At 41.0% G+C, this 21,117-nt stretch overlaps 1 protein-coding gene across 2 annotated transcripts in view; it reads left to right on the top strand.

Annotated features, from left to right (window-relative positions):
* Positions 1–21,029, top strand: part of LOC101418036 (mRNA-decapping enzyme 1A) — a 70,212-nt gene extending 49,183 nt beyond the window's left edge. For both annotated transcript variants that reach the window (XM_058288751.2, XM_058288752.1), the window contains exons 7-10: positions 9,082–9,840; positions 14,914–14,979; positions 16,131–16,349; positions 17,067–21,029. In XM_058288751.2, coding sequence (XP_058144734.1) covers positions 9,082–9,840; positions 14,914–14,979; positions 16,131–16,349; positions 17,067–17,147 — 1,125 coding nt within the window. In that variant the 3' untranslated portion in view covers positions 17,148–21,029. The remainder of the gene's footprint in view (positions 1–9,081; positions 9,841–14,913; positions 14,980–16,130; positions 16,350–17,066) is intronic.
* The last annotated feature ends 88 nt before the right edge of the window (positions 21,030–21,117 follow it).

Raw genomic sequence — 21,117 nt, 5'->3', positions numbered from 1 at the left:
CTTCAAAGATTATTGTAGAGGTGTCTATTTCTCCTTTAGTTTTTGTAGAGTTTGTCTCATATATTTTGGGGCACCCTGGTTAGGTGCATAGGTATTTATGACTTATACCTTCATGGTGGATTGGCCCTTTTATTAATATATTATGGCCTTCTGTATCTTCTGACTTTTTTACATTTAAAGTCTGTTTTGTAACTACCCCTGCGCTTTTCTGGTTACTATTCGCGTGGAGTATCTTTTTCCCACCTTTCACTTTCAGCCAATTTATATCCCTGGGTCTAAGGTGAGTTTCTTGTAAGCAACATATGGATGGCTCATGTATTTTTATCCATTCTGTCAGCCTGTATCTTTTAATTGTGAAGTTTAATACATTCACATTCAATTATATTACTGTAAATGTACTATTTACTTCCTCCATTTTATTCTTTGGTTTTCATATGTCATATTTTATTTTTGTCTGCCTTTTCACTCTTTTGATTATCTTTTCTGCTATTCTTTCTTCTCTACTCTCCTTCAGCCTCTTTCTCCTGTCTTTTTCTTTCAGGTTCTAAGGCTTCCTTTAATATTTCCTACAAAGGTGGATTCTTTTTTGCAAACTCTCTTAGTTTTGTTTGTTTGTGAATATTTTATACTCACCTTCATATTTGAAGGATAATTTTGCTGGATAAAGAATTCTTGGCTGGCAGTTTTTCTCTTTCAGTTTCCTAATTGTCTTCTTGCCTCCCTGGCTTCTGAAGATAAATCCATGCTAAGTCTTACTGGGTATCATTTGTATGTGATGGTTTGCTTCTCCCTTGCTGCTCTGAGAATTTTCTCTTAATCTTTGACATTTGACATTCTGAATAGTATGTGTCTTGGAGTAGGTCTATTTGGATTTATTTTGATGTCCAGGTCACTTCTTGGACATGTAAGTTCATTTCTTTCATGAGAGTTGGGAAATTTTCAGCTTAATTTCTCAAATACTCTCTCTGCCTCTTTTACCTTCTCTTCTCCTTCTAGAACTCCTGTGATACCTATTTGCACTTTGTGTTATCATTGAGTTCTCTGAACCCTTGCTCAATTTTTTCCATTCTTTCCTCTCTTCAATTTTAGCTGTTCTGTCTTCAGTATCACTTATTCTTTCTTCTATCATTATGAGTCTGCTGTTGTATGCCTCAAATGTGTTTTTGATCTCACCTCTTGTGTCTTTCATTCCCATGAGTTCTTTTCTGTTACTTTTCTGTCCAGGATTTCAAATTCTTCTTTGCACTCACCCAGTGTCGTCTTGATGTCATTTATCTGTTTGACCATATTGTCTTTCAACTCATTAATTAGATTTTTAAAATTTTTGTGCATCTCTCTGATTAGTTCTCTCAAATTCTGCGTCTCTTCTGGTATTTGATATATTCCTTTTCTTGGGCCTTGTCTTCTATTTTCTCAGTATGGCGCGTAATTTTTTGCTGATATCTAGACATCTGATTAGGATGTAGTTCACGCAAGTGCTCAATTTCTTTCTCTTTTGTAGGGATTCAGTGGCAGGAGGCTGTGTATTACCACTGCTCTTTGATTCTTGGCTCAACCTGGATTATTAGAATTGTCTTGCTGGTTGCTCAAAACTGGGCACTGGACCCAGTAATTGGTTGTAGAGTCACTTCCTAGGGCCTTTGGGTGGGAGGCTATAGAGGCCAGAAAAAGCCTTATTTTTTATTTTCTTGAATACATTTCCTTGGTCTGCCAGCAGGTGGAGATATTTGACAGCTCTCTGTTCAGTGCCTGGTTTGAGTGTATTTGTTGCAACACAGACCAGATCAATGTGGATTAAAGCTTCCTGTCTGGAAGCTGTGAGCCTTGGAATTCAAACTTTCTCTGAGACAGTTCTCCAGGCTTCTCTGGCAGTCTCCTCCCTTTTCCCTGATTGTAAATATTTCCATTTCCCTCTGAGTCCTCAACAGTCAGTCCCTGTTAGTAGAGGAGGAGATTGGATGGAGGGTTATATATCTTTAGCCCTTTGCTGGCTCCAAGACAATGGCACTGCCCAGCAGGCCTGGAAGGGCTCCTGAGACATAGCAGACCAAATTTGTGAATCAAAAGCTGTGTCAGCCTTAGGCTGTGTCCTTCTCTCTCCCCTTTCCCGGGATAGTAGATCCCTGGAGCCCTCTTTGTAGTCACAGGCCTAGTGTGAAGATGGTGCTGGCAGCAGCAGTTGCTGGTTTCAACTCACAGTTCTGTTGCTGCGGTTTCCCTCCTTTGTCCCTCTCTCCTCTGCAAGGTGTCCAGCCTTTGTCTGGTGTCCGAAACCTAGAAGATCTTTTTCTCGGCTGTTTCACCCTGTCCTCTAGCTATTTTTCTCAGGATTAATATTATTTCTTCTTTGAGTATTGATAAATTCACCAGTGCTGCCATCTTAACTTTTCTTTTTTGTGAGATTTTGGGTTATTGATTCAATCACTTTACTTTTTATTGGTCTATTCAGGTTTTCTATTTCTTTTTGAGTTAGTTTAGGTAGTTTGTGTATTTCTAGAAATTTGTCCATTTCATCTAAGTTACTTAATTTGTTGGCATACAATTGTTCACAGTCCTCTTATAATCCCTTTTATTTCTGTGGGTTATATAGTTATGTCCGTTTGATTTCTGATATTGTTATTTGTATCCTTTTCTTTTTCTTGTTACTCTAACTAAAGATTTGTGACTATTAGTGATCTTTTCAAATAACCAACTTCTGATTTCATTAATTCTTTCTGTTGCTTTTCTATTCTTTATTTCACTTATTTCTTCTCTAATCCTTTGTATTTCTTTTCTTCTACTCATTATGGGTTTGCTCTTTCATTCCTCCAGATGTGAAGTTAGGTCACTAATTTTTTTTTTTTAGTATAAGCATTCACAGCTATAAATTTCCCTCTGAGCGTTGCCTTTACTGCATCCTGAGTCTTTCTATGTTGTGTTTTCATTCTCTTTTGTTTCAGGTATTTTTCTAATTTCCCTTGTGATTTCTTTGATCTAGTGACTGCTTAAGAGTGTATTGTTTACTTCCATATATTTGTATATTTTCAGTTTTCCTTCTGTTACAGATTTCTAGCTTCTTTATTTAGTGGTTACAGATATTTTTTTGAGGTACTGAGAACAGGGAATGAACCTGGGTCCTCTATATGTGGGAAGCCAGCACTCAACCACTGAGTTATGCCAGCTCACCCAAGTTGGTTTTTCATTTGCTTGTTTGTGGTTTTTTTGTTTGTTTTTAGGAGATACTCAGGATCAAGCCCAGGACCTCAAACATGGGAAGCAGGCGCTCAACCACTTGAGCTACATCTGCTCCCCCCAGAAGATACTTTTTATGATTTCTATCTTGAATTTATTGAGATTCATTTTGAGACCTAACCTTTGGTCTGGCCTAGAGAATGATTTGTGTACACTTGAGAAGAATGTGTTTTCTGCTGTTATTGTGTAACGTATTCTGTTATGTCTGTAGGTCTAATTGGCTTATAGTATTGTTCAAGTACTCTGTTTCCTTATTGATTTTTTGTCTAGGTGTTCTTTCCAGTATTGAAAGTGGTTTATTGAAGTCTCATACTATTAATGTAGAGCCGTAATGTGTATATTGGTACACTTAACATGCTCCACAGGTCACTTAACCCCTTTTCACCTTCATTCTTTTGTCTTACTGCTTCTCAAACTGGATAATTTAAACTGTCCTATCTTAAAATTTGCTGATTTTTTCACCTGCCAATTCCATCCTGCTGTTGATAACCCCGCTAATGTTTTGGGATATTTTGGGTTTTTTCCTTTTGTGGGGATTTTTTCTTTTTAAAGTCTTTGGTATGGCCACTGTGTGGTCTTCCTCATTGATGGTTTCTGCTTCTTTATTTTGTTTCTTTGAATGGACCATCTTTTCCTGTTGCCTTGTATGCCTGCCGGGTATACTTTGTTTTATTTTTGTTGTTGTTTAAATGTGGGCATTTAAATATTTCTATGTTAAATCTGGAAATCAGACTCTCTCCCTTCTCTTGACAGGGTTTTATTTTCCTTATATTGAATGCTATAGTAGTCTTTGATTAGTGATCCGCCCCCCAAACTATTTATGCAAATATCGTATCTTTTGGTGTATACTGCTACTAAAGTCTCTATTCTTCAAGCTTACTTTCCACTAGTATTAATGGGGAAAAGAATGAAAATACCTCTCTCAGTCTTTGCATATTGGTTCTGTGCCTACACTCTCTTCTAACTGTCCTAAAGAACAGCTGGGGTTAAAGCAGGTCTTTTCTGAGCATGCAGCTTGTTCTGGATATGTGAGCCTAGCCTTTTCAGTTTCCCCCATTTATAGGGATTGGAATGGGCCTGGTTTTCCCCTGAAAATTCACAGCTTCTCTTCCCCCCCCGGGTACTGTTACATGTCTGAACTGGTCATTCTTTGCCCTAGGCAGCTGTAGTTTGATTGTTTTCTTAAGGTGTGTTTCTAGCCCTGCCAGCTGCTTTTATGTCCAGAGCAAGTTCTGATACCTGCAAAACAGCAAGGGTCCTGGATCATTCCTTCAGGATGCTACCCGACAGATGAGTCAGAAATATATGCACCCCACTCTTTGCCTTACAGTTACTGTGCTCCCTCTGAAACATGCCCTGGGAGTACAGGCTGGCACCACACCCATCTGGCACTGCACTGAGCTGAGACAGGGTAGAGGAAGGGCCATTAAAGGTGCCTGGGGGTTTTCCTTAATTTGGCACTCTCCCAGTTACTGCAACCCTTTAACTGTTTTCCAAAATGCTGAGAAAGTTTGTTCTGCCAATTTCTGCTGTTTTTTTTTTTAATGTTGTTGTGGGAGTACAGAATCTTGGATCTTCTTGCTCCGCCATCTTACTCCCTCTCTTTCCTCATGTATTTTGAAAATTATATTTTTAGTCCAGTGCAACAAAATCCCATTTCAACTTCATAATTCACTTATTAAAATTCCTCTTTCACTGTTTCCTATCGTTCAGCTTGTTGGATTTTGGTTTCTGTAGTCTAGACTAGTAACTGCCTTAATGTGCCCAGTCCAACAGGGTGGGAAATCTGACATGGACCTAATAAATACAAACAGAAATATGAAATTCTCTAGACAGCAAGATCTTTTGGTTGAGGAAAGAACTAAGTAAAACCTGATATGGTATATTAGAATTTTTTTGTGCACCCAAGGGAAATGTCAGACCTACACTTGATTTAAATAAGGCATTATGAAATTTAATAAAACTTGAGTCCAGACTTTAAGCATTTGCAGACATGAGAAAAAAATGAAATTTCACTTTTTCTGTGATTAATGGAAGGTGAATCCATGAAAAAACAAGTCCAGCTGTGGAAGAATGCCACTCATTTTTCTTATCATAGATGAAGAAGTGTGAGAAATGTCCTCTCAAATCCAGCTACCTCTCTGAAAAACATTGGGGGGTTTGTGTGAAGAGGTGTGCTCTGTTCTCCCAGGCTCTTGTGACTATAATTCAGCCAGGTAGGTATTTCCAAAAGCTGATTCACTTTGACCTATAGCCACATTCTAGTTATTTAAGCCTCAGCTGCACCTCTGATTTCCAGAGGTAAATAGCACCATGTAATCTGCTTAACTGACATCTCAGCATGGTAGCATAATGGTTAAGCACATGGGTTGTATTACAAGAACTGGGTTGGAGTCTGGCTCGGTCAGTGTGCTTGGGCATTGTCTATGTAATGGCAATAATAATAATAATGCACACTATCTCAGTTTAATAGAGTAATGAATGTAAAGTGCTTAGTATGGGCCTCCTACACTGTCTGTGATAGCATCAGCTTCCCGGAGTTGGGTTTTTTGTTTGTTTTGCGTGTTTTTGCTCTTTCAGGAGGCACTGGGAGCCAAACCCGGGACTCCCCGTGTGGAAAGCAAGCATTCAACTGCACTCCCCTAACCTTCTGTCCCTCCTGCATCCTCAGTCCTTATTGCTACCCTCCTTTCCCTGTTGTCTGACATGAATCCCTTGATAAAAGGGATCCCCTTCCCTCCATTTCTCTCACACAAATGCTCCCACTTAAGTGCACTGCTCTGCAGGTGAGTGCCCTGTTTCCTGCATGCAAAACTTTCCCTTTCTGGGAGACCTTTGGGAGAGCATTACTGAGCCTGTACTGTATAGTTACTGAATCTGTGTTACTAGGTGGTGGTGCCATTGTTTGGGCAAGCAGGCTTAGGTAGGAAGGGAGGGCATGGATCAGCGACTAAATGAGAAAAGTCAGCCTTGGAGGAACTTGCCGTCTGCTGTTATTATGATGCGTGTTAACGCTGAGCAGACACTTATGTGCTGGCTTCTATACATTTAAGCCTCCCAGGGATACTCCCTACTTCACAGAGCAGCTAAGACTCAGCTGGTTGACTGATATTCCCCAAGTTACATGGCTAGAAAGAAACAGCGCCTGGCTGCCCTTGGTGCTGTTTGAGTCCCCACCTCTTTGGGAGGGCACTAAGGCTCCATCCCTGCCATCCTTCTTTTGTCCCCATACTCTTCTGAGAGAATACCTTTGCTCCCTTGACCTATTATCTTTGTGGGCTTTTTCTTCCCCTCCCCCGCCCTGCTTTTTTTGCTGTCTGTGTCCATTCGCTGTGTGATCTTTCTGTACCTGTTTCTCTTTTTTTGTCTTCTTTTCTTTCTCTTTTAGAATTCACCAGGATTCAATTCTGGGGACCTCTGATGTGGAGAAAGGTTCCCTGTCAGCTGCGCCACCTCAGTTCCTGGTCTCTGCTATACTTCTCTTTGACTCTCCCCTTTGTCTCTCTTTTGTTGCGTCATCATCTTGCTGTGTGACTCACTTGTGCGGGAACTGGTCACCACACAGACATTCGGCTCGCCATGCGGGCACTGGCTTGCCGCACAGGCATGCTTTCTCTTCTTTTTCACAGGAGGCCCCAGGGATGAAAGTTGGGTCCTCCCATATGGTAGGTAGAGAGAGGCCTTATCACTTGAGCGACATCTGCTTCCCTCTTTGTGTTGTAATGACTTCCAAATCAGTACCTCCAGATCACTTTCTGCAGATTCAAAATGTCAGACAAACCTGTGAAATATTCAAAACTGACCTTGTCTTCCCCCTCCCACCATCAGCCTAGGGACCTTCCTGGACTTGCCTGAAATGAGGGTGTCTCTTGGCTCCCTTCCCCCAGCCACCAACTCCTTTCCATTCTGATGCCTCAGTTTTCACCCTCTTCTCTGCCAGGCCCTTAATTGTTTCTCTACTGGATGCCTGTAATAGCCTGTGTCTCGCTCCTCTAATCTGTCCTTGACATTGCCACCAAAGTGCACATCCTAAAATATAAAGCTGAATGGGTTATTGCCTGAATATGCCACATTGCCCGCCCGCCACCCCTCCCCCCCACTGAATAAAGTCCAGGTCCCTTAATGTGTCTCTGAACATTCTGCAGTCTGACCAGTGCTTCTTTCTTCCTTCCATCACTTCTCTTCCTCAGCCTCAGCCATGGTGAGATACTTGCACCTCCCAGAGTGGCTGTGCACTCCAACCAACTCAGCTTATCCCTCCCCTTGGCTTACAGTCCTCTGGGTGCCTCCTCCTTTCCTATGGGGCCCTGCAGCTTTGCCTTAGGAAAGCCCTTAGCCTTAGTTGTCCGTCCTTGCCTCTTTTCCTCACTCCCTCCCATCACAGCACGATGCCTTGCCTCTAGAAAATTCAGTAATTATTTGTCCAACAGAAGAACAGATATTTGCCTGGGGAAAAATAGGTATGTTTTCCTATAGAAATGTGATCCTACTCCAGTGCTATCACCATTATTCTTCAGATACAGTATATCTTGGGGCCTTTATACTGTCTGAGGCCCTAAAATTCATGTATTTCAGTGAATTATTTTTTTCAATAGAAACATATCTAAACACCTAAATAGCCCACATACTTGAGGAATAAAAGCGTAAGTCAGGACTGCCTGTGTTTTCAAAGTACTTAGTTTGTCTCCCAGTAGAATGTTAGCTCTGTAAGGGTAGAGCTCGTTTCTTTTCTTTTTTTTCTTTGCTTTTCTCTTCTTTTTTTTTTAATATTTTTTTATTTTTAAAGATACTTGTATTACATAAATGTTACATAAAAAATACAGGTAATTCCCATATGCCTCGCTCCCCATACCTCCCACATTTTCCCACATTAACAACATCTTTCATTAATGTGGTACATTCATTGCAATTGATGCACACATTTTGGAGCATTGTCACTAAGCATGGATTATAGTTTACGTTGTCATTTATACTCTCTCCCACATAATTCTGTAGGTTATGGCAGGATATATAATGGCCTGTATCTGTCATTGCAGTGTCATTCAGGATGATTCCCAAGTTCCGAAAGTGACCCCATATTATACCTGTTTTTCCTGGGTAGAGCTTTTTTTTGTTACTTCCCACTCTATCTCTTGGATGCAGGTCAGAACAGGATCTGGCACACTATGAGTACTCAGTAAGGATTAAATGAACATGGCAGTAGTGCTTAAAGATAGGGGAAGGCTCACGAGTGCAAAGCATACATATTTTTCCTTTAAATAGTTGTAATGGTATCAAGCCAAGTTGCTAAAATGTAAGTTTTACATTTTCAGGTTTAAATGTTTTATCTTACAGATTCTGTGATTTGTAGGTAGGGATGGGGATTGGCCTACTATTAAAAAAATAATGGTAGGTTTAGTATCTGGTATTTGGGACCCAGTCCTCAAGGTGAGGTGCCTGGTTTTTTATCAAGAACAGTAGAAATAAAGATAGGAACATTTGGTCAGCATCTGATCCCTCTGACCTCTAGAATGTCGTTTTCCTACATGTTACTAACATGGGACAACTAGACACAATTAGCTTTGTGATAAGGCAGTTGCCTCTTTCTTTGCTTTATATCCATCTGCCAAGAAAAAAGGTGAATTCTAACATTATCTCCTGGAGTCCATAAATTTGAATTTACTTTAAATGTAGATTTAAAGATGCATCTTGATCTTTAACCCCTAGCACATTTTCAGTTGGTTCTATTTCCTTATTTTCAGATGCCGTGCTTCCTTGCTTCTGCAGACTATTAAAGTTAATGGTACTGAAGTTTGGTTATTCTGACTTGTAAGAGAGTTCTTTCATTGGGTGGTTTGATTTGTTTTTCAGTCTGCTCCATCTGGACACAAACATCTGACGGTGGAAGAATTATTTGGAACCTCTTTGCCAAAGGAACAGCCAGTAGTTATCGGCCTGGATTCAGAAGAAGTAGAGAAGCTACCTGGAGAAGCCTCCCAGAAAGAACCCAGCCCATTCCTGTCTTTTTCCTTTGAGCAGTCAGGAGGCACCCCTTGCTCAGAAAACCTGGGTATACAATCTGCTGCCCACCACCCAGTCCAACCTGAAGTCACCACCCCGGTGCTAATCACTCCTGCGTCCATCACACAGTTTCACGAAAAGCATGCCCCAAGCTATACGATCCCATTGAGCCCTGTTCTTAGTCCTACTCTGCCAGCAGAAGCTCCTACTACACAGATTCCCCCCAGCTTACCTCGAAACAACACTATGATGCAGGCAGTGAAGACCACACCTAGACAGAGGTCTCCACTCCTGAATCAACCGGTCCCTGAGCTAAGCCACGCTAGTCTGATTGCCAACCACAGCCCCTTCAGGGCCCCCTTGAACATGACAAGCACAGCTGGTACATCCCTCCCCAGCGTTGATCTTCTCCAGAAACTCAGGTTGACGCCACAGCATGACCAAATACAGACACAGCCCCTTGGGAAAGGTGCAGTGGCTCCCAGCTTTCCTCCAGCAGCTGGCCAGCTGGTCACACCTGAGAGCTTCACAGAGCCTCCCACTAAAACAGCGGCAGCAAGAGCAGCGGCCTCAGCCTCTCTGAGCAACATGGTGCTCGTTCCCCTTCAGGTACTGGTAGAAGGGTGGGGGTGGACAGGGTGGGTGACTAATTAGGTGGGGTGAAACTGCAAAGATCTCAGTTTTAACTGACATTATTCAGGGTGGTTTTAAAGAAGCTACTGTTGAGTGTGTCGGGTTAGAAAGACGAGGTAAGAAACCCTGAAGTGAACAACCAGATAAGTAACTTGGATTCAATTCCATTTCCCCAAACTGTTTCAACTGATAATGACTAAGAAGCCATAAAGGTATTTTAAGATCTTTTGTTTGTTTTATTTTTGTCTGACAGTTCTAGGAGTACTCATTTGATTTGAGACCATAGATCAAAATTATCCAAGCTTTGTTTCATTTCCAACTCCCTAAGTACTCTCATTGAGTGTCTACTTTGTTCCAGGTACAGTAGGCGTAACAAGACCATCCCAGATTTGGAGATGTGAGGTCAAATAAAGTTTCCCAATAAAATCCCAAGATTTGAAGATGGAGTAGATGTTAGCCTTATCTTTCCTAGAAGTGGGAAGAGTACTTGAGGCAGGAGAACAGTATGTGCAAAGGCCAGGAAATTGGGAAGTGGAGGTGGCTCAAGCATTTGGGCACCTGCTTATCACATGGAAGGTCCTGGGTTTGGTTCCTGGTGCCTCCTAGAGAAGACAAGCAAGGCAGCAAGCTAACCCAATAGGCTGGCCCAGCGAGGTGATACAACAAGGAGACACAAAGAGGAAACACAGTGAGAAACAAAATGAAGCTGGGAACAGAGGTGGCTCAAGCAATTGAACGCCTCTCTCCCACATGGGAGGTCCCAGGTTAGGTTCCTGGTACCTCCTAAAGAAAAGATGAGCAGACACAGAGAGCGCACAATGAATGGACACACAGAGCAGACAGTGAGTGCAAACGAAGATGGAGCTGGCATTTGAGGAACCTAAAAGACTGTAGTGTGATTGGATCTATTATGGAAAGAAAGATAAAGGAATAGGTGTTTGGAGATGAGCAAGCCTTTATAAATTGTGTCATGGGTGCAGAGCTTTGTTCTCAGAGCCCTGAGACATCTTTGAAGGACTTTGAGCAAAGGGTGACATGCTGGGAAAGGAAAAGACAGGAGCAGGTTGATAGATCAGGAAGGACGATGTGGCAGTCATCCAGGTAAAGCTGGTAAGGCCCTCACTTTGAAGGAGTGAACAGTGGATTTGTTAAGACATATAATCAATGGAACGTAACAGTAGGTCATGTGGAGGGTGAAGAAGAGGTTTGTCCTTCACAATAATTCATAAGGTTAATGAATTTATGGATGAGGAAATCAGACCATTAGGCATCACAGAAATAAAAGGGAGGAGAATCTTCTAAAAATATTTTGGGATTTTTAGTCTCATGCCTTTTAATAGTAGTAATAATCCCCAATCTTAACATTTTACTAGGTAATAATTGTATATCATTTCTTAGTTAATGGAATATTTGTTCTATTCCTTTGGAACTTTGTGTGCAGAAAGTTACACAAATATCTTAGTTACATCATTATATTATCATTTTTTGACCATCTTTGCTGAGCAGTAGTATAAAAAGGAATATACTTCTGCCAGTATAAGAAGGAAAGAAAATGTTCACTTCAGCAGCTAGGTGTCATGCCCCTGAAATGCACATCCTGCCACTATTCTGGGACCACACTCTACTCTCTAACCTGGCTTCTGGCTGGGGAAGCTTAAATGCGGTTGCATTTCCATTTACTTGATAATTTCTAGGACCTGAGTCTTCATTGATTCGTTGACTTCTAGTGTATTTGCTCTGCAGTAAGAAGTTCTTTCCCTAGGGGGACAAACTTTAGCATGTACAAGTGTGACTCTACATTCCTGTCCAAAATTAAATCACCTTATTAAGAAGTATCAAGCTGCCAGAACCACATCACTACAAAACTCAGCAGCAGTAATGTGCCTGGGCTCCACTGTTGCTAATCATTGTCCTGGGAGTTACAGCCAGAGCAATTAGGTAAGAAAATGAAAAGGCACCCAAATTGGAAAGGAGAAAGTAAAACTCTCATTACTTGCAGATGACATGATTCTGTAGGAAGTCCTGGAAAATCTACAGCAAAGCTACTAGCTAATTCTGCAGCATGGCAGGGTGCAAGATCAACATGCAAAAATCAGTAGTGTTTGTTACTCTAGTAATGAACAATTTGAGGAGGAAAGTATGGGGAAAACATTCTATTTGCAATTGAAACAAAAAGATTCAGATACCTAGAAATAAATCTAAGGATGTAGAGGATTTATACATGGAAAATTATAGAACATTGCTAAAAGAAATCAAAGAAGAAAGAAGAGTCTCTTCAACATATGGTACTAGAAAAACTTGATCTCCATTAGGCAAAAGAATTAAGGGGGACCTTATCTCACACCACATACAAAAATTAACTCAGAGTGTATCAAAGACCTAAGAAGAGGGAAGTGGATTTGACTCAATGGATAGAGTGTCCGCCTACCACATGGGAGGTCCATTCAAACCCAGGGCCTCCTGACCTGTGTGGTGAGCTGGCCCACGCACAGTGCTGCGGTGTGCAAGGAGTGCCATGCCACTCAGGTGTCCCCTGCGTAGGGGAGCCCCATGCACAAGGAGTGCACCCTGCAAGGAGCCAGCCTGCGTGAAAAAAAGCACAGCCTGCCCAGGTGTAGTGCCGCACACACTGACACAGGAAGATGACACAACAAGATGACACAACAAAAAAAGACACAGATTCCCAGTGACGCTGACAAGAATGCAAGCAGATACAGAACAACACACAGCAAATGGACACAGCGAGCAGACAACAGGGGGGAAGGGGAGAGAAATAAATAAAAAATGAATCTTTAGAAAAAAAGAAAAAGAGACCTAAGAAGAACCAGAGCTATAAAACTCATAAAAGAAAACATAAGGAAGCATCTTCAGGAGCCTGTGTTAGATAGGCAATGGTTTCTAAGACTTTATACCCAAAGCACAAGCGACAAAAGAGAAAATAGATAAATGAGATGTCATCAAAATTAAAAACTAGGGGAAACGGACTTTGGCCCAGTGGTTAGGGCGTCCGTCTACCACATGGGAGGTCCGCGGTTCAAGCCCCGGGCCTCCTTGATCCGCGTGGAGCTGGCCCATGCGCAGTGCTGATGCGCGCAAGGAGTGCCGTGCCACACAGGGGTGTCCCCCGCGTAGGGGAGCCCCACGTGCAAGGAGTGCACCCATAAGGAGAGCCGCCCAGCGCGAAGGAGGGAGCAGCCTGCCGAGGAATGGCACCACCCACACTTCCCGTGCCGCTGACGACAACAGAAGCGGACAAAGAAACAAGACACAGCAAAAAGACACAGAAAACAGACAACCGGGGGAGGGGAGGGGAATTAAATAAATAAAATCTTTAAAAAAAAAAAAAAAACTAAAGTGAAACAGTAACCTACACAATGGGAAAAAATATTTGGAAACCATATATCCAGTAATGGTTTAATATCCAGAATATATAAGGAAATTCTACAACTCTGCGACAAAAAGACAAGCAACCCAGTTTTTAAAAATGGACAATGGACTTGAATAATCATTTATCCAAAGAAGATATACAAATGGCCAAAAGGCACATGATAAGGTGCTCATTAGGGACATGCAAATCAAAACCATAATGAGGGGAGCCAGTGTGGCTCAAGCAGTTGAGTACCTGCTTCCCACATGGAAATTCCCAGGTTTGGTTCCCAGTGCCTCCTAAAAGCAAAAAACAAAAACAAGCAAAACAAATGGAAAAATCAAGTCAGGGTTGCTATTGTGGTTGAGCATTGACTTCCCACATACATGGTCCTGGGTTCAGTTCCTGGCTCCAGTACCTAAAAAAAAAAACACAATGAGATACCACTTCACACCCACTAGAATGGCTACTTTTAAAGTAAAAAATAACAAGTGTTGGAGACACAAGAGCACTCATTGTTGGTGGAAATGTAAAACAGTGCAGCCACAGTGGGAGACAGTTTGGTGATTCCTCAGAAAGTTAAGTATACAATTACCTGCTATGACCAGGCAGTCCTACTTGTAGGTATATACTCAAAAGGACTGAAAACAGACTCAGATATTTGCACATCTATGTTTATAGCAGCAGCGTTCACCATTGCCAAAAGATGGAAACAACCCGAGTGTCCATCAAATGATAAATATATAAACAAAATGTGGTCTATTCACACAGTGGAATTTATTCAGCCGTGAAAAGTAACAAAGTTCTGATACAAGGGACTATGTGGGTGAACCTTGACGGCACATTGAGTGAAATAAGTGAGACACAAAGGGACAAATATTGTATGATCTCACTGATAGGAAATAATCCCTAACAAGCAAATTCAGAGTCTGAAACTAAAATACAACCTACCAGGGGCTGGGGAGGGGGAAGGGAATAGTGAATTAAAGCTTAATTATAAGTAGAGAATTTCCTTTGGGGATGAGGAGAAGTTTGAAGTTTTGGCAATAGATGGTGATGGTAGCACAACACTGAGAATGTAATTTAAACCACTGAATTATGTATCTGGATGGGGCTAAAGCAGGGGCTCTTAACCTTTTTTGTTCCACAGACTCCTTTGCCAGTCGAGTGGAAATGACAGATCCCTTACTAAGTCCATGCTGTACTGTGTATTATTTAATAAATATATCACACCCACACCAAGACATCCCCACAAGAATAATGTTGGTTTTTTTTTTAATTTAAATTCAAGCGCACAGACCCTTTGTTAAGAACCCTTGGGCTAAAGGGAATTTTAGGTTGTATGTTATATTCCTAAAATAATTTTTTTAAGTGCCTGGGCTGCCCCCAGCTTCTGTAAGAGGTAAGGGTTTCAGCTTTTTATCTTAGAAACCCCTTAAATGATTTGCTCACACCCCCTATCTCTGGAGAACTGATGAGGGGAGGCTGTCCCAAAGCTTTCACCATGCCGTCATGTTGCGTGGTTACAAGTTCCTGTGAGCTTCTTCCCCCAGAAATCCAGAAACTAGTTGACATCTGAGCTTTTCTTATTGCTAACCTAGATTTTTTATCAGTAACTAGAATAATCTCACCTGAAACCTACTTTGTTTTTCTCTTCACCCTTTTCTTTTTGAATATTGCAGTCTATGCAGCAAAGCCAAGACCCTGAAGTATTTGCTCAGCCTAAGGTGTTATCCAGTGGCATCCCGGTAAGCTCTCCCTTTTTTCTGAAGAATACTGCTTTTAAGTTCTTCTGGCTGGATGTGAAGATAAAGATTGTCACTTTAGTGAAAAGTTTTACCCTTCAAACCTACACGTACTCAGATGTCCGCGCTGTGCCCAGCTCTCCCAGCTCACCGCGCTTATTGCTGTAGGTTCTGCAGGCCTGAAGCCATCCCTGTGTGAATGTCTTCCTGGCTGTGTTCAAGGGCAGGGTCAGGCACAGGAGGGGCACTCCCTCAGTTTGCAAAAGGGCGACTGCCAAGAAGAGAGTATGTCAGTCTGGTTTCTATAAGTAGAAAAGATGCTTTGCCGTTTAAGTACTGTAGTGTCCCTGTTCACAGAGGGTAGAGCTGTTGCCCTGCTGCAGCCTTCTCAGTAGCCTTCCGTTGCTCGGAGGGCTCGGAGGACAAAGCCCAAGTGTCAAGACATGGCCTCGCACTTCTGTCTCTTGCTTGTCCTCCCCTGCCTCATTTTTTAAAAAGTTGCCCCTACCCTCTGTCACCTACCATCCTTGAAACAAACACTGTTTTCTTCAGTTCCGTGAATGTGACATTCCCACTTACCTTTGAGCCTTTGCACCTTTTCTTGAGTCTTAGAATTTAAACTAATGCTAGTTTCTGACAGGTCTTTAACTCCTTTTTTCTGCAGCTTGTCCTACTACATGGTGGTCTTCGGGAGCATTGGCCTTGTATTACATTGCACCAAAACACAACATACACCCTTAAAACTGTGGGAAGCTCTTTGCTGTGTTAAATTAGGAGAGTGACAGACGGAATCTAGAGAGATGGAGACCTTTGTTGATTCTGTCAAATGTGAAAACCACTGAAAATGCTAATTATTACTGGTTTAGTGTATTCTGGTTGTTAGCTATAATTAGCCTAAAACATTTATAAATAAGAGGAGGTGGATGTTAGTTTCATTTTCTTAAGAAATTTTGCTTTTGTTATCTGTAGTGGTATGATAAAACATGGAATGCTGAAGAAGAAACTAATACTTCGTGTAACTGGGTTTTTTTCATTTGCATTTTTTATTGAACCATATTCCAGTCTTTACTGCCTGAGCCTACTCTCAGGTATCCCCTCTGGGCCTGCTTGCTGGCTTCTGCACTTGGTGCTCGCTGACCGTTGTTCCCCTGCAGGTTGCAGGCGCCCCGCTGGTTACCGCAGCGACCACAACAGTATCTTCAGTCCTGCTGTCCCCAAGTGTTTTCCAGCAGACATCTTCAAGGTCCACAGACCTTGAGAGGAAAGCAAGTTCCCCTTCTCCTCTAACTGTTGGAACATCAGAAAATCAGAGAAAGCCTTCCATTATCCTCAGCAAGTCTCAGCTCCAGGATACATTAATACATCTAATAAAGGTATGTAGGACATGAATTTAGTTTTGATTTTTCATTCTTTAATAAAACAAGGCAAATTTTATGAGTTCTTAGAAAATTCAGTTATAGAGTAAATTCAGAAGTCTAGCTTTGAGTAATGTTTCTCTCTTCCTGAGAATATATCCCTGGTGGAAAAATATCTGAAAGGATGAAACTCTAAAATATTAGTCATGGTTGGTTATCTCTGGGTAGTGGGATTATTTAGGTAGGTAATAATTACTTGTACAAATCATTAATACATTTTTTTTTTCCTAAGCTGCTAACAAGAAAGTAAATTCTAATTAGGTTATCTTAGTTTTCCAGCCTGCTGTAGCAAATGATAGGAATTTTTAGGTTTGCATTTTCAAAGGCTGCAAGGCTTGCTTCTTGTCAGGGTTGATAGCATTCTGGCTGGTAGGCAGTCCTTGCGTTACTTGTTACTTGGCTTTTCAGTCACGTGGCAGTGTCCTCATTCCTCTTCTGGCTCCTCCCATGGCTTTTTCCCGTGGCCTTCTCTAGAAGGCCTCCAGTAATAGGATGAACACCCATCTTGATTCGGTTTGGCCACACCTTTACTATAATCTTCAAAGGTCCTATTTACAAATGGGTTCACACCCACAAGTGCAGGCTTGAGACCTGAATATGCCTTTCCTGGGGGGCATGATTCTGTCCTCAACAAAGGTAAATGTGACATTCCATATTCTTAACAATCTTTTCCAGAATGATTCCAGCTTCCTCAGTACGCTTCATGAAGTCTACTTGCAGGTTCTGACCAAGAACAAAGGCAACCTCAACCTATGATGGGAACTAAATAAAGCTGAAGGCAGTGTGTCGACCTCAGAAACAAATAGGCCTCCTCATGGAAACTTCTCAGCAAAACTTTGAGTTTTGAGAATCCTGAAATTGAGCCTATGAGAAAGAGACTCATTTTGTAAGAATGTTTTCCAAGTGACGTTCTCAGTGATAATGGAGGTTTCACTGTGAAGCATCACCAGCAGATCTTTGTTTTTAGGAAGGGAAAAAAACCCATTTGTGTTACGTGGGTGTTTTCATCATCAGATGTAAGCAAGTATGTGAAATAAGGAGTCGATTTTCAGCTTGCTTTCACTTTTGAACTTTTAGGGAGGAGTAGTCACCAGCCTTACAGCAGTCAGATTCAACCTTTACCCCCCACACACACCTGCCATCCCCAAGTAACAGGTCTTCTGGGGCATTAGACTGACTTGTGCAAAGGCAGCTTCAAGTTTTAGAGATCAGAGTTTAAGCTCAGAAATTAAGGCTGATTTGTTCAAGTGAAATGTATTTCATATGAATGCCCCATATGGACCCTAAAAGTTCTGAAATTTCATAATTGTGTTTTGTTTTTAAGTGTCCCCAGCCTGCCTTGCAGTGGGCTCCCTGCACCCTGTTGCTCTTTGATTCAGGCCCTCTCAGGCGCTGTGGTAGTGTGGGAGCCAGGCACATCATACCTTTGGAACAGAGGCTGTGGTTGGTAAGGCCTGAGTCTTATCAGAAATCATTTTAAGTTAAACTCTCCAGTGGTTTTGAAAGTGTTAAGTTTCCATGTGAAACAAAGCCTTATGTTCCTTTTCTGTCTGAACACCAGTTAAAAGTCATTGTCAATTGTTTTCCTTAACACCTTGACAGAAGGACCAATGGACCAATTTGACAAAGCCATTCTGGTTCGACTCCTTGAGAATATTGAGAATAGTTTTAAAACTATGCAGAAAAGGGAGCTGTTAGTCACACTGCCCTTACTTTGTTGTAGAATTTGGATTTTTTTAAATGTGTGAAATTCAGAACTTTACCAGTGTATTCCTAGGCTGTGAGTGCTTTTCCAGCCCAAAGTGTGAAAATATGTAAAGATGCTTTGTTATGCTGCTATTGATCTGCCATGATTTATATTTATTCTTTTATGGCATGTAATGGTGATTAGTAATATTTTAATGTAGATTTTGATTTATTTCAGCAATAGTAATTTTATGATATCCTTTGAATGAAAGTGTCTTCGTTTCTATGATACAGGTCATTTTATAGTATTTAACCAATTAAGATGCACTGCTTACTTTTCTGAGCACTATTTAATGATGGGGTAAAAACCCAGTCGGCTCAACCAGCTAGCATAAGGATGAGCTGTGAATAATGCTGACAGATGTGATTATTCCTTGAGAATGATCATTAAAGCTTTAATGGTTACTCAATCATAAGTCCATAGATTTTTCTAGAAAATTACTTGTGAATTACATACTTGTTTTAGTTTGGTCTTAGTTTTTTAGCATAAAGAATACTTTGATTGGCTTTTATTAATCTAAATGTGCTTCCTGAACAACTTTTCTGCTTCTCAATATAGTCTCTTATTGCTGTCTACCCACTTATGTGTGAATTGTGCAGAATTCAAGGAAGCTTTTAAGTTCTCGTACTCAATTAGGAATAGTTTTCAGAGATAGTGTGCACATTCAACAACCAAAATGAATTGTTTGTGCATCATGTGGGAAAGAGAAAGTTATAGTAAGATACAGAGATTTGCTGACAGAGAGATGGTCTGTCATCTCAGTGAACTTTGGCAAACATAAGAATCTAGGGATTCTTGTTTTAATAGACATTTGAGATGAAATGATGCTTTTGAGTATGTATTATATTATGAAAAGAGTTAAGAAAGAATATCTTAAAGAGGGTCTGTAATCAAATCTGTTAATTTTCACCTTTTAATCCAAGGAATGAATATAGTAGGTAGTAAAGAGAATCTATGGTAAGGTTTCCCTAGTGTGAAACTAAACTGTTAAGTGCCCAAGTCATGGAGACTTGAAAAGGGTAAACCTGTTTCAACTCCCAAATTTATATATTCCAAGCATTTGCTTAAAATTCACAAGCCAGAAGTTCACGGTCATGATTACCAGGAATTTCAGGCCAGAATGAGTCCCCAGAGAAGCCAGGCCAAACCTGGATGGTTGCAGTTGAATGGCCCTGGCCCGACGGTCATAGTTCAGTTGCCTTATTCCTCAATCAGGCTTACTATCCAGAACCTCATGCTAGCTTAGGTTGCATGTTTACATTGCTGCAGTGTCTTTACTGGAATCTTAATTTAAAATCTTAGTTGAGATGCTTCCTGGGTTTTACAGAAACCCCAGAGGTCCTGCGTTCAGGCCACTCTGTCTGTGTGCCTAGCCCACCCCTGTGGTCTGGGTGCAGGCTCTGAGGACAAGCAGCCCAGAGCTTGGAGTGGGGGTGTTTCTGGGCAACAGTGGTGGGGGTGCGCTCTGTTTTTTCTGTGAGGTCTTTGAATGGACTCACACACCTCCCAAACAGCCTTGTTCCCTTAAGGCAGAAAGAAGCTCCTCGTCATTGTGTATCTCTTGAGAGATCTGTGTGAAGGTTGGCCTAAGTGACTCTCAATGTTGGGAGAAGCATTTCATGCTGTTCGCATGTGGAATGGCCACAGCTTACCTTCAAAGCTTATGAGTAGCCATCACAGAGTGGGGTTTTAAGAACCCAAGGTGACCTGGATTCTTCTCGGCCCGAGGACGCACAGGCGTTAGTTTAGAATAGGTATGAATGGATTTTGCATGTCAAGCATTTGTTCTTTTTCTGGCCTGTGTTATCTTGTAAAAAGTATAAACCCTGTCAAATCCTCTACTAGATAAATATTTTTAAACCATGCAGCTTTATTACTCTCCTCTCCAAAGAATGTAGTTTGAGTTTTTCTCATTTTGGTAGTAGAGGCTGCAAACTGCCATTGTGTTACTAATAATGCAATGTGAAATTGAAGGTGCCTAACTTCTTCAAAAACAAAATCAGTCATCATACTGTGATTCAAAACATAGAAATACAGAAGAATGAGAGGTGGCACAGGCACGTGTGGGTTCAGTCTGTGTGAATGAAGAGAACTAAGGAATCATAGGGACATGTCTTGCATTCTTGCTGCACATTTGCTGTTGAGCATGTGTTTCTTACTGACCTTTGGTTTTCTTTAGTTGTATTGAGTATCTTCTGGAACCAGTAATGCCCTGTGTTTTCAAGTGTCTAAATTGACAAGATCTGAAGAAAGTAAAGCAACTTACACTGGGCTTTCTAAAAGCCATACTTGAGAACATTTCCCTGAAGGGGCCAGGGCCTCAAGGAGCCTGGTGTTTTTGTTTGTTTGTTTGGGTTGTTTTGTTTTGAGGTGTGGTTTTGTTTTGTTTTTTGTTTTGGGTTGGTTTGTTTCCAGTAAATTCAGCAGGAGAGATGTGTGCAATGTTTCACTCGGTTTTGTATTTAACATCTTCATTAAAAATGCTGAGATGCAATATCGTTCACATTGAAGTGGGAAAATTACTAAATTGTATTTTCCTTTTATCTGTGTGATTCCTGAAGAAACGTGTTTTTAAAATATGTGTTCTGAATGGTTTTTTAATTCTGTATTACTGCTTTGGCCATGTGGCTCTCATGACTTTAAATGTACCAGATTTTTCAACTCCCTCAGATGTGGGGGGTAAGAAGCTCTGGAATTACAGCGAATGTTTTGTTCCATGAGCGCAGTACTGCATCATTAACATTTTTAATGGTATGGATTTTATACCATCTGTGTATGTTTGCAAATATTAAGTTATTACATGTTTTAAAATGAGCATTTTTCATCCTAAATTTTATATGTTTGCAAATATATTTTTTTAATAAAATTTCAAAACCAAGTTTTAGCACCTACTAAATTTTAATTGTGTTTTTATTTAATTTGTAGTAATAAAAACTTTTCAGTGAGTCACTGCACTTTGCCAGAACCTCATACTGATGA

The sequence above is a fragment of the Dasypus novemcinctus genome, chromosome 26 (genome assembly GCF_030445035.2).
Source record: "Dasypus novemcinctus isolate mDasNov1 chromosome 26, mDasNov1.1.hap2, whole genome shotgun sequence".
In the NCBI taxonomy this organism is placed as follows: domain Eukaryota; kingdom Metazoa; phylum Chordata; class Mammalia; order Cingulata; family Dasypodidae; genus Dasypus; species Dasypus novemcinctus.
Note: the sequence above shows the minus strand (reverse complement) of the source record. Positions and strands in the feature narration are given on the sequence as shown.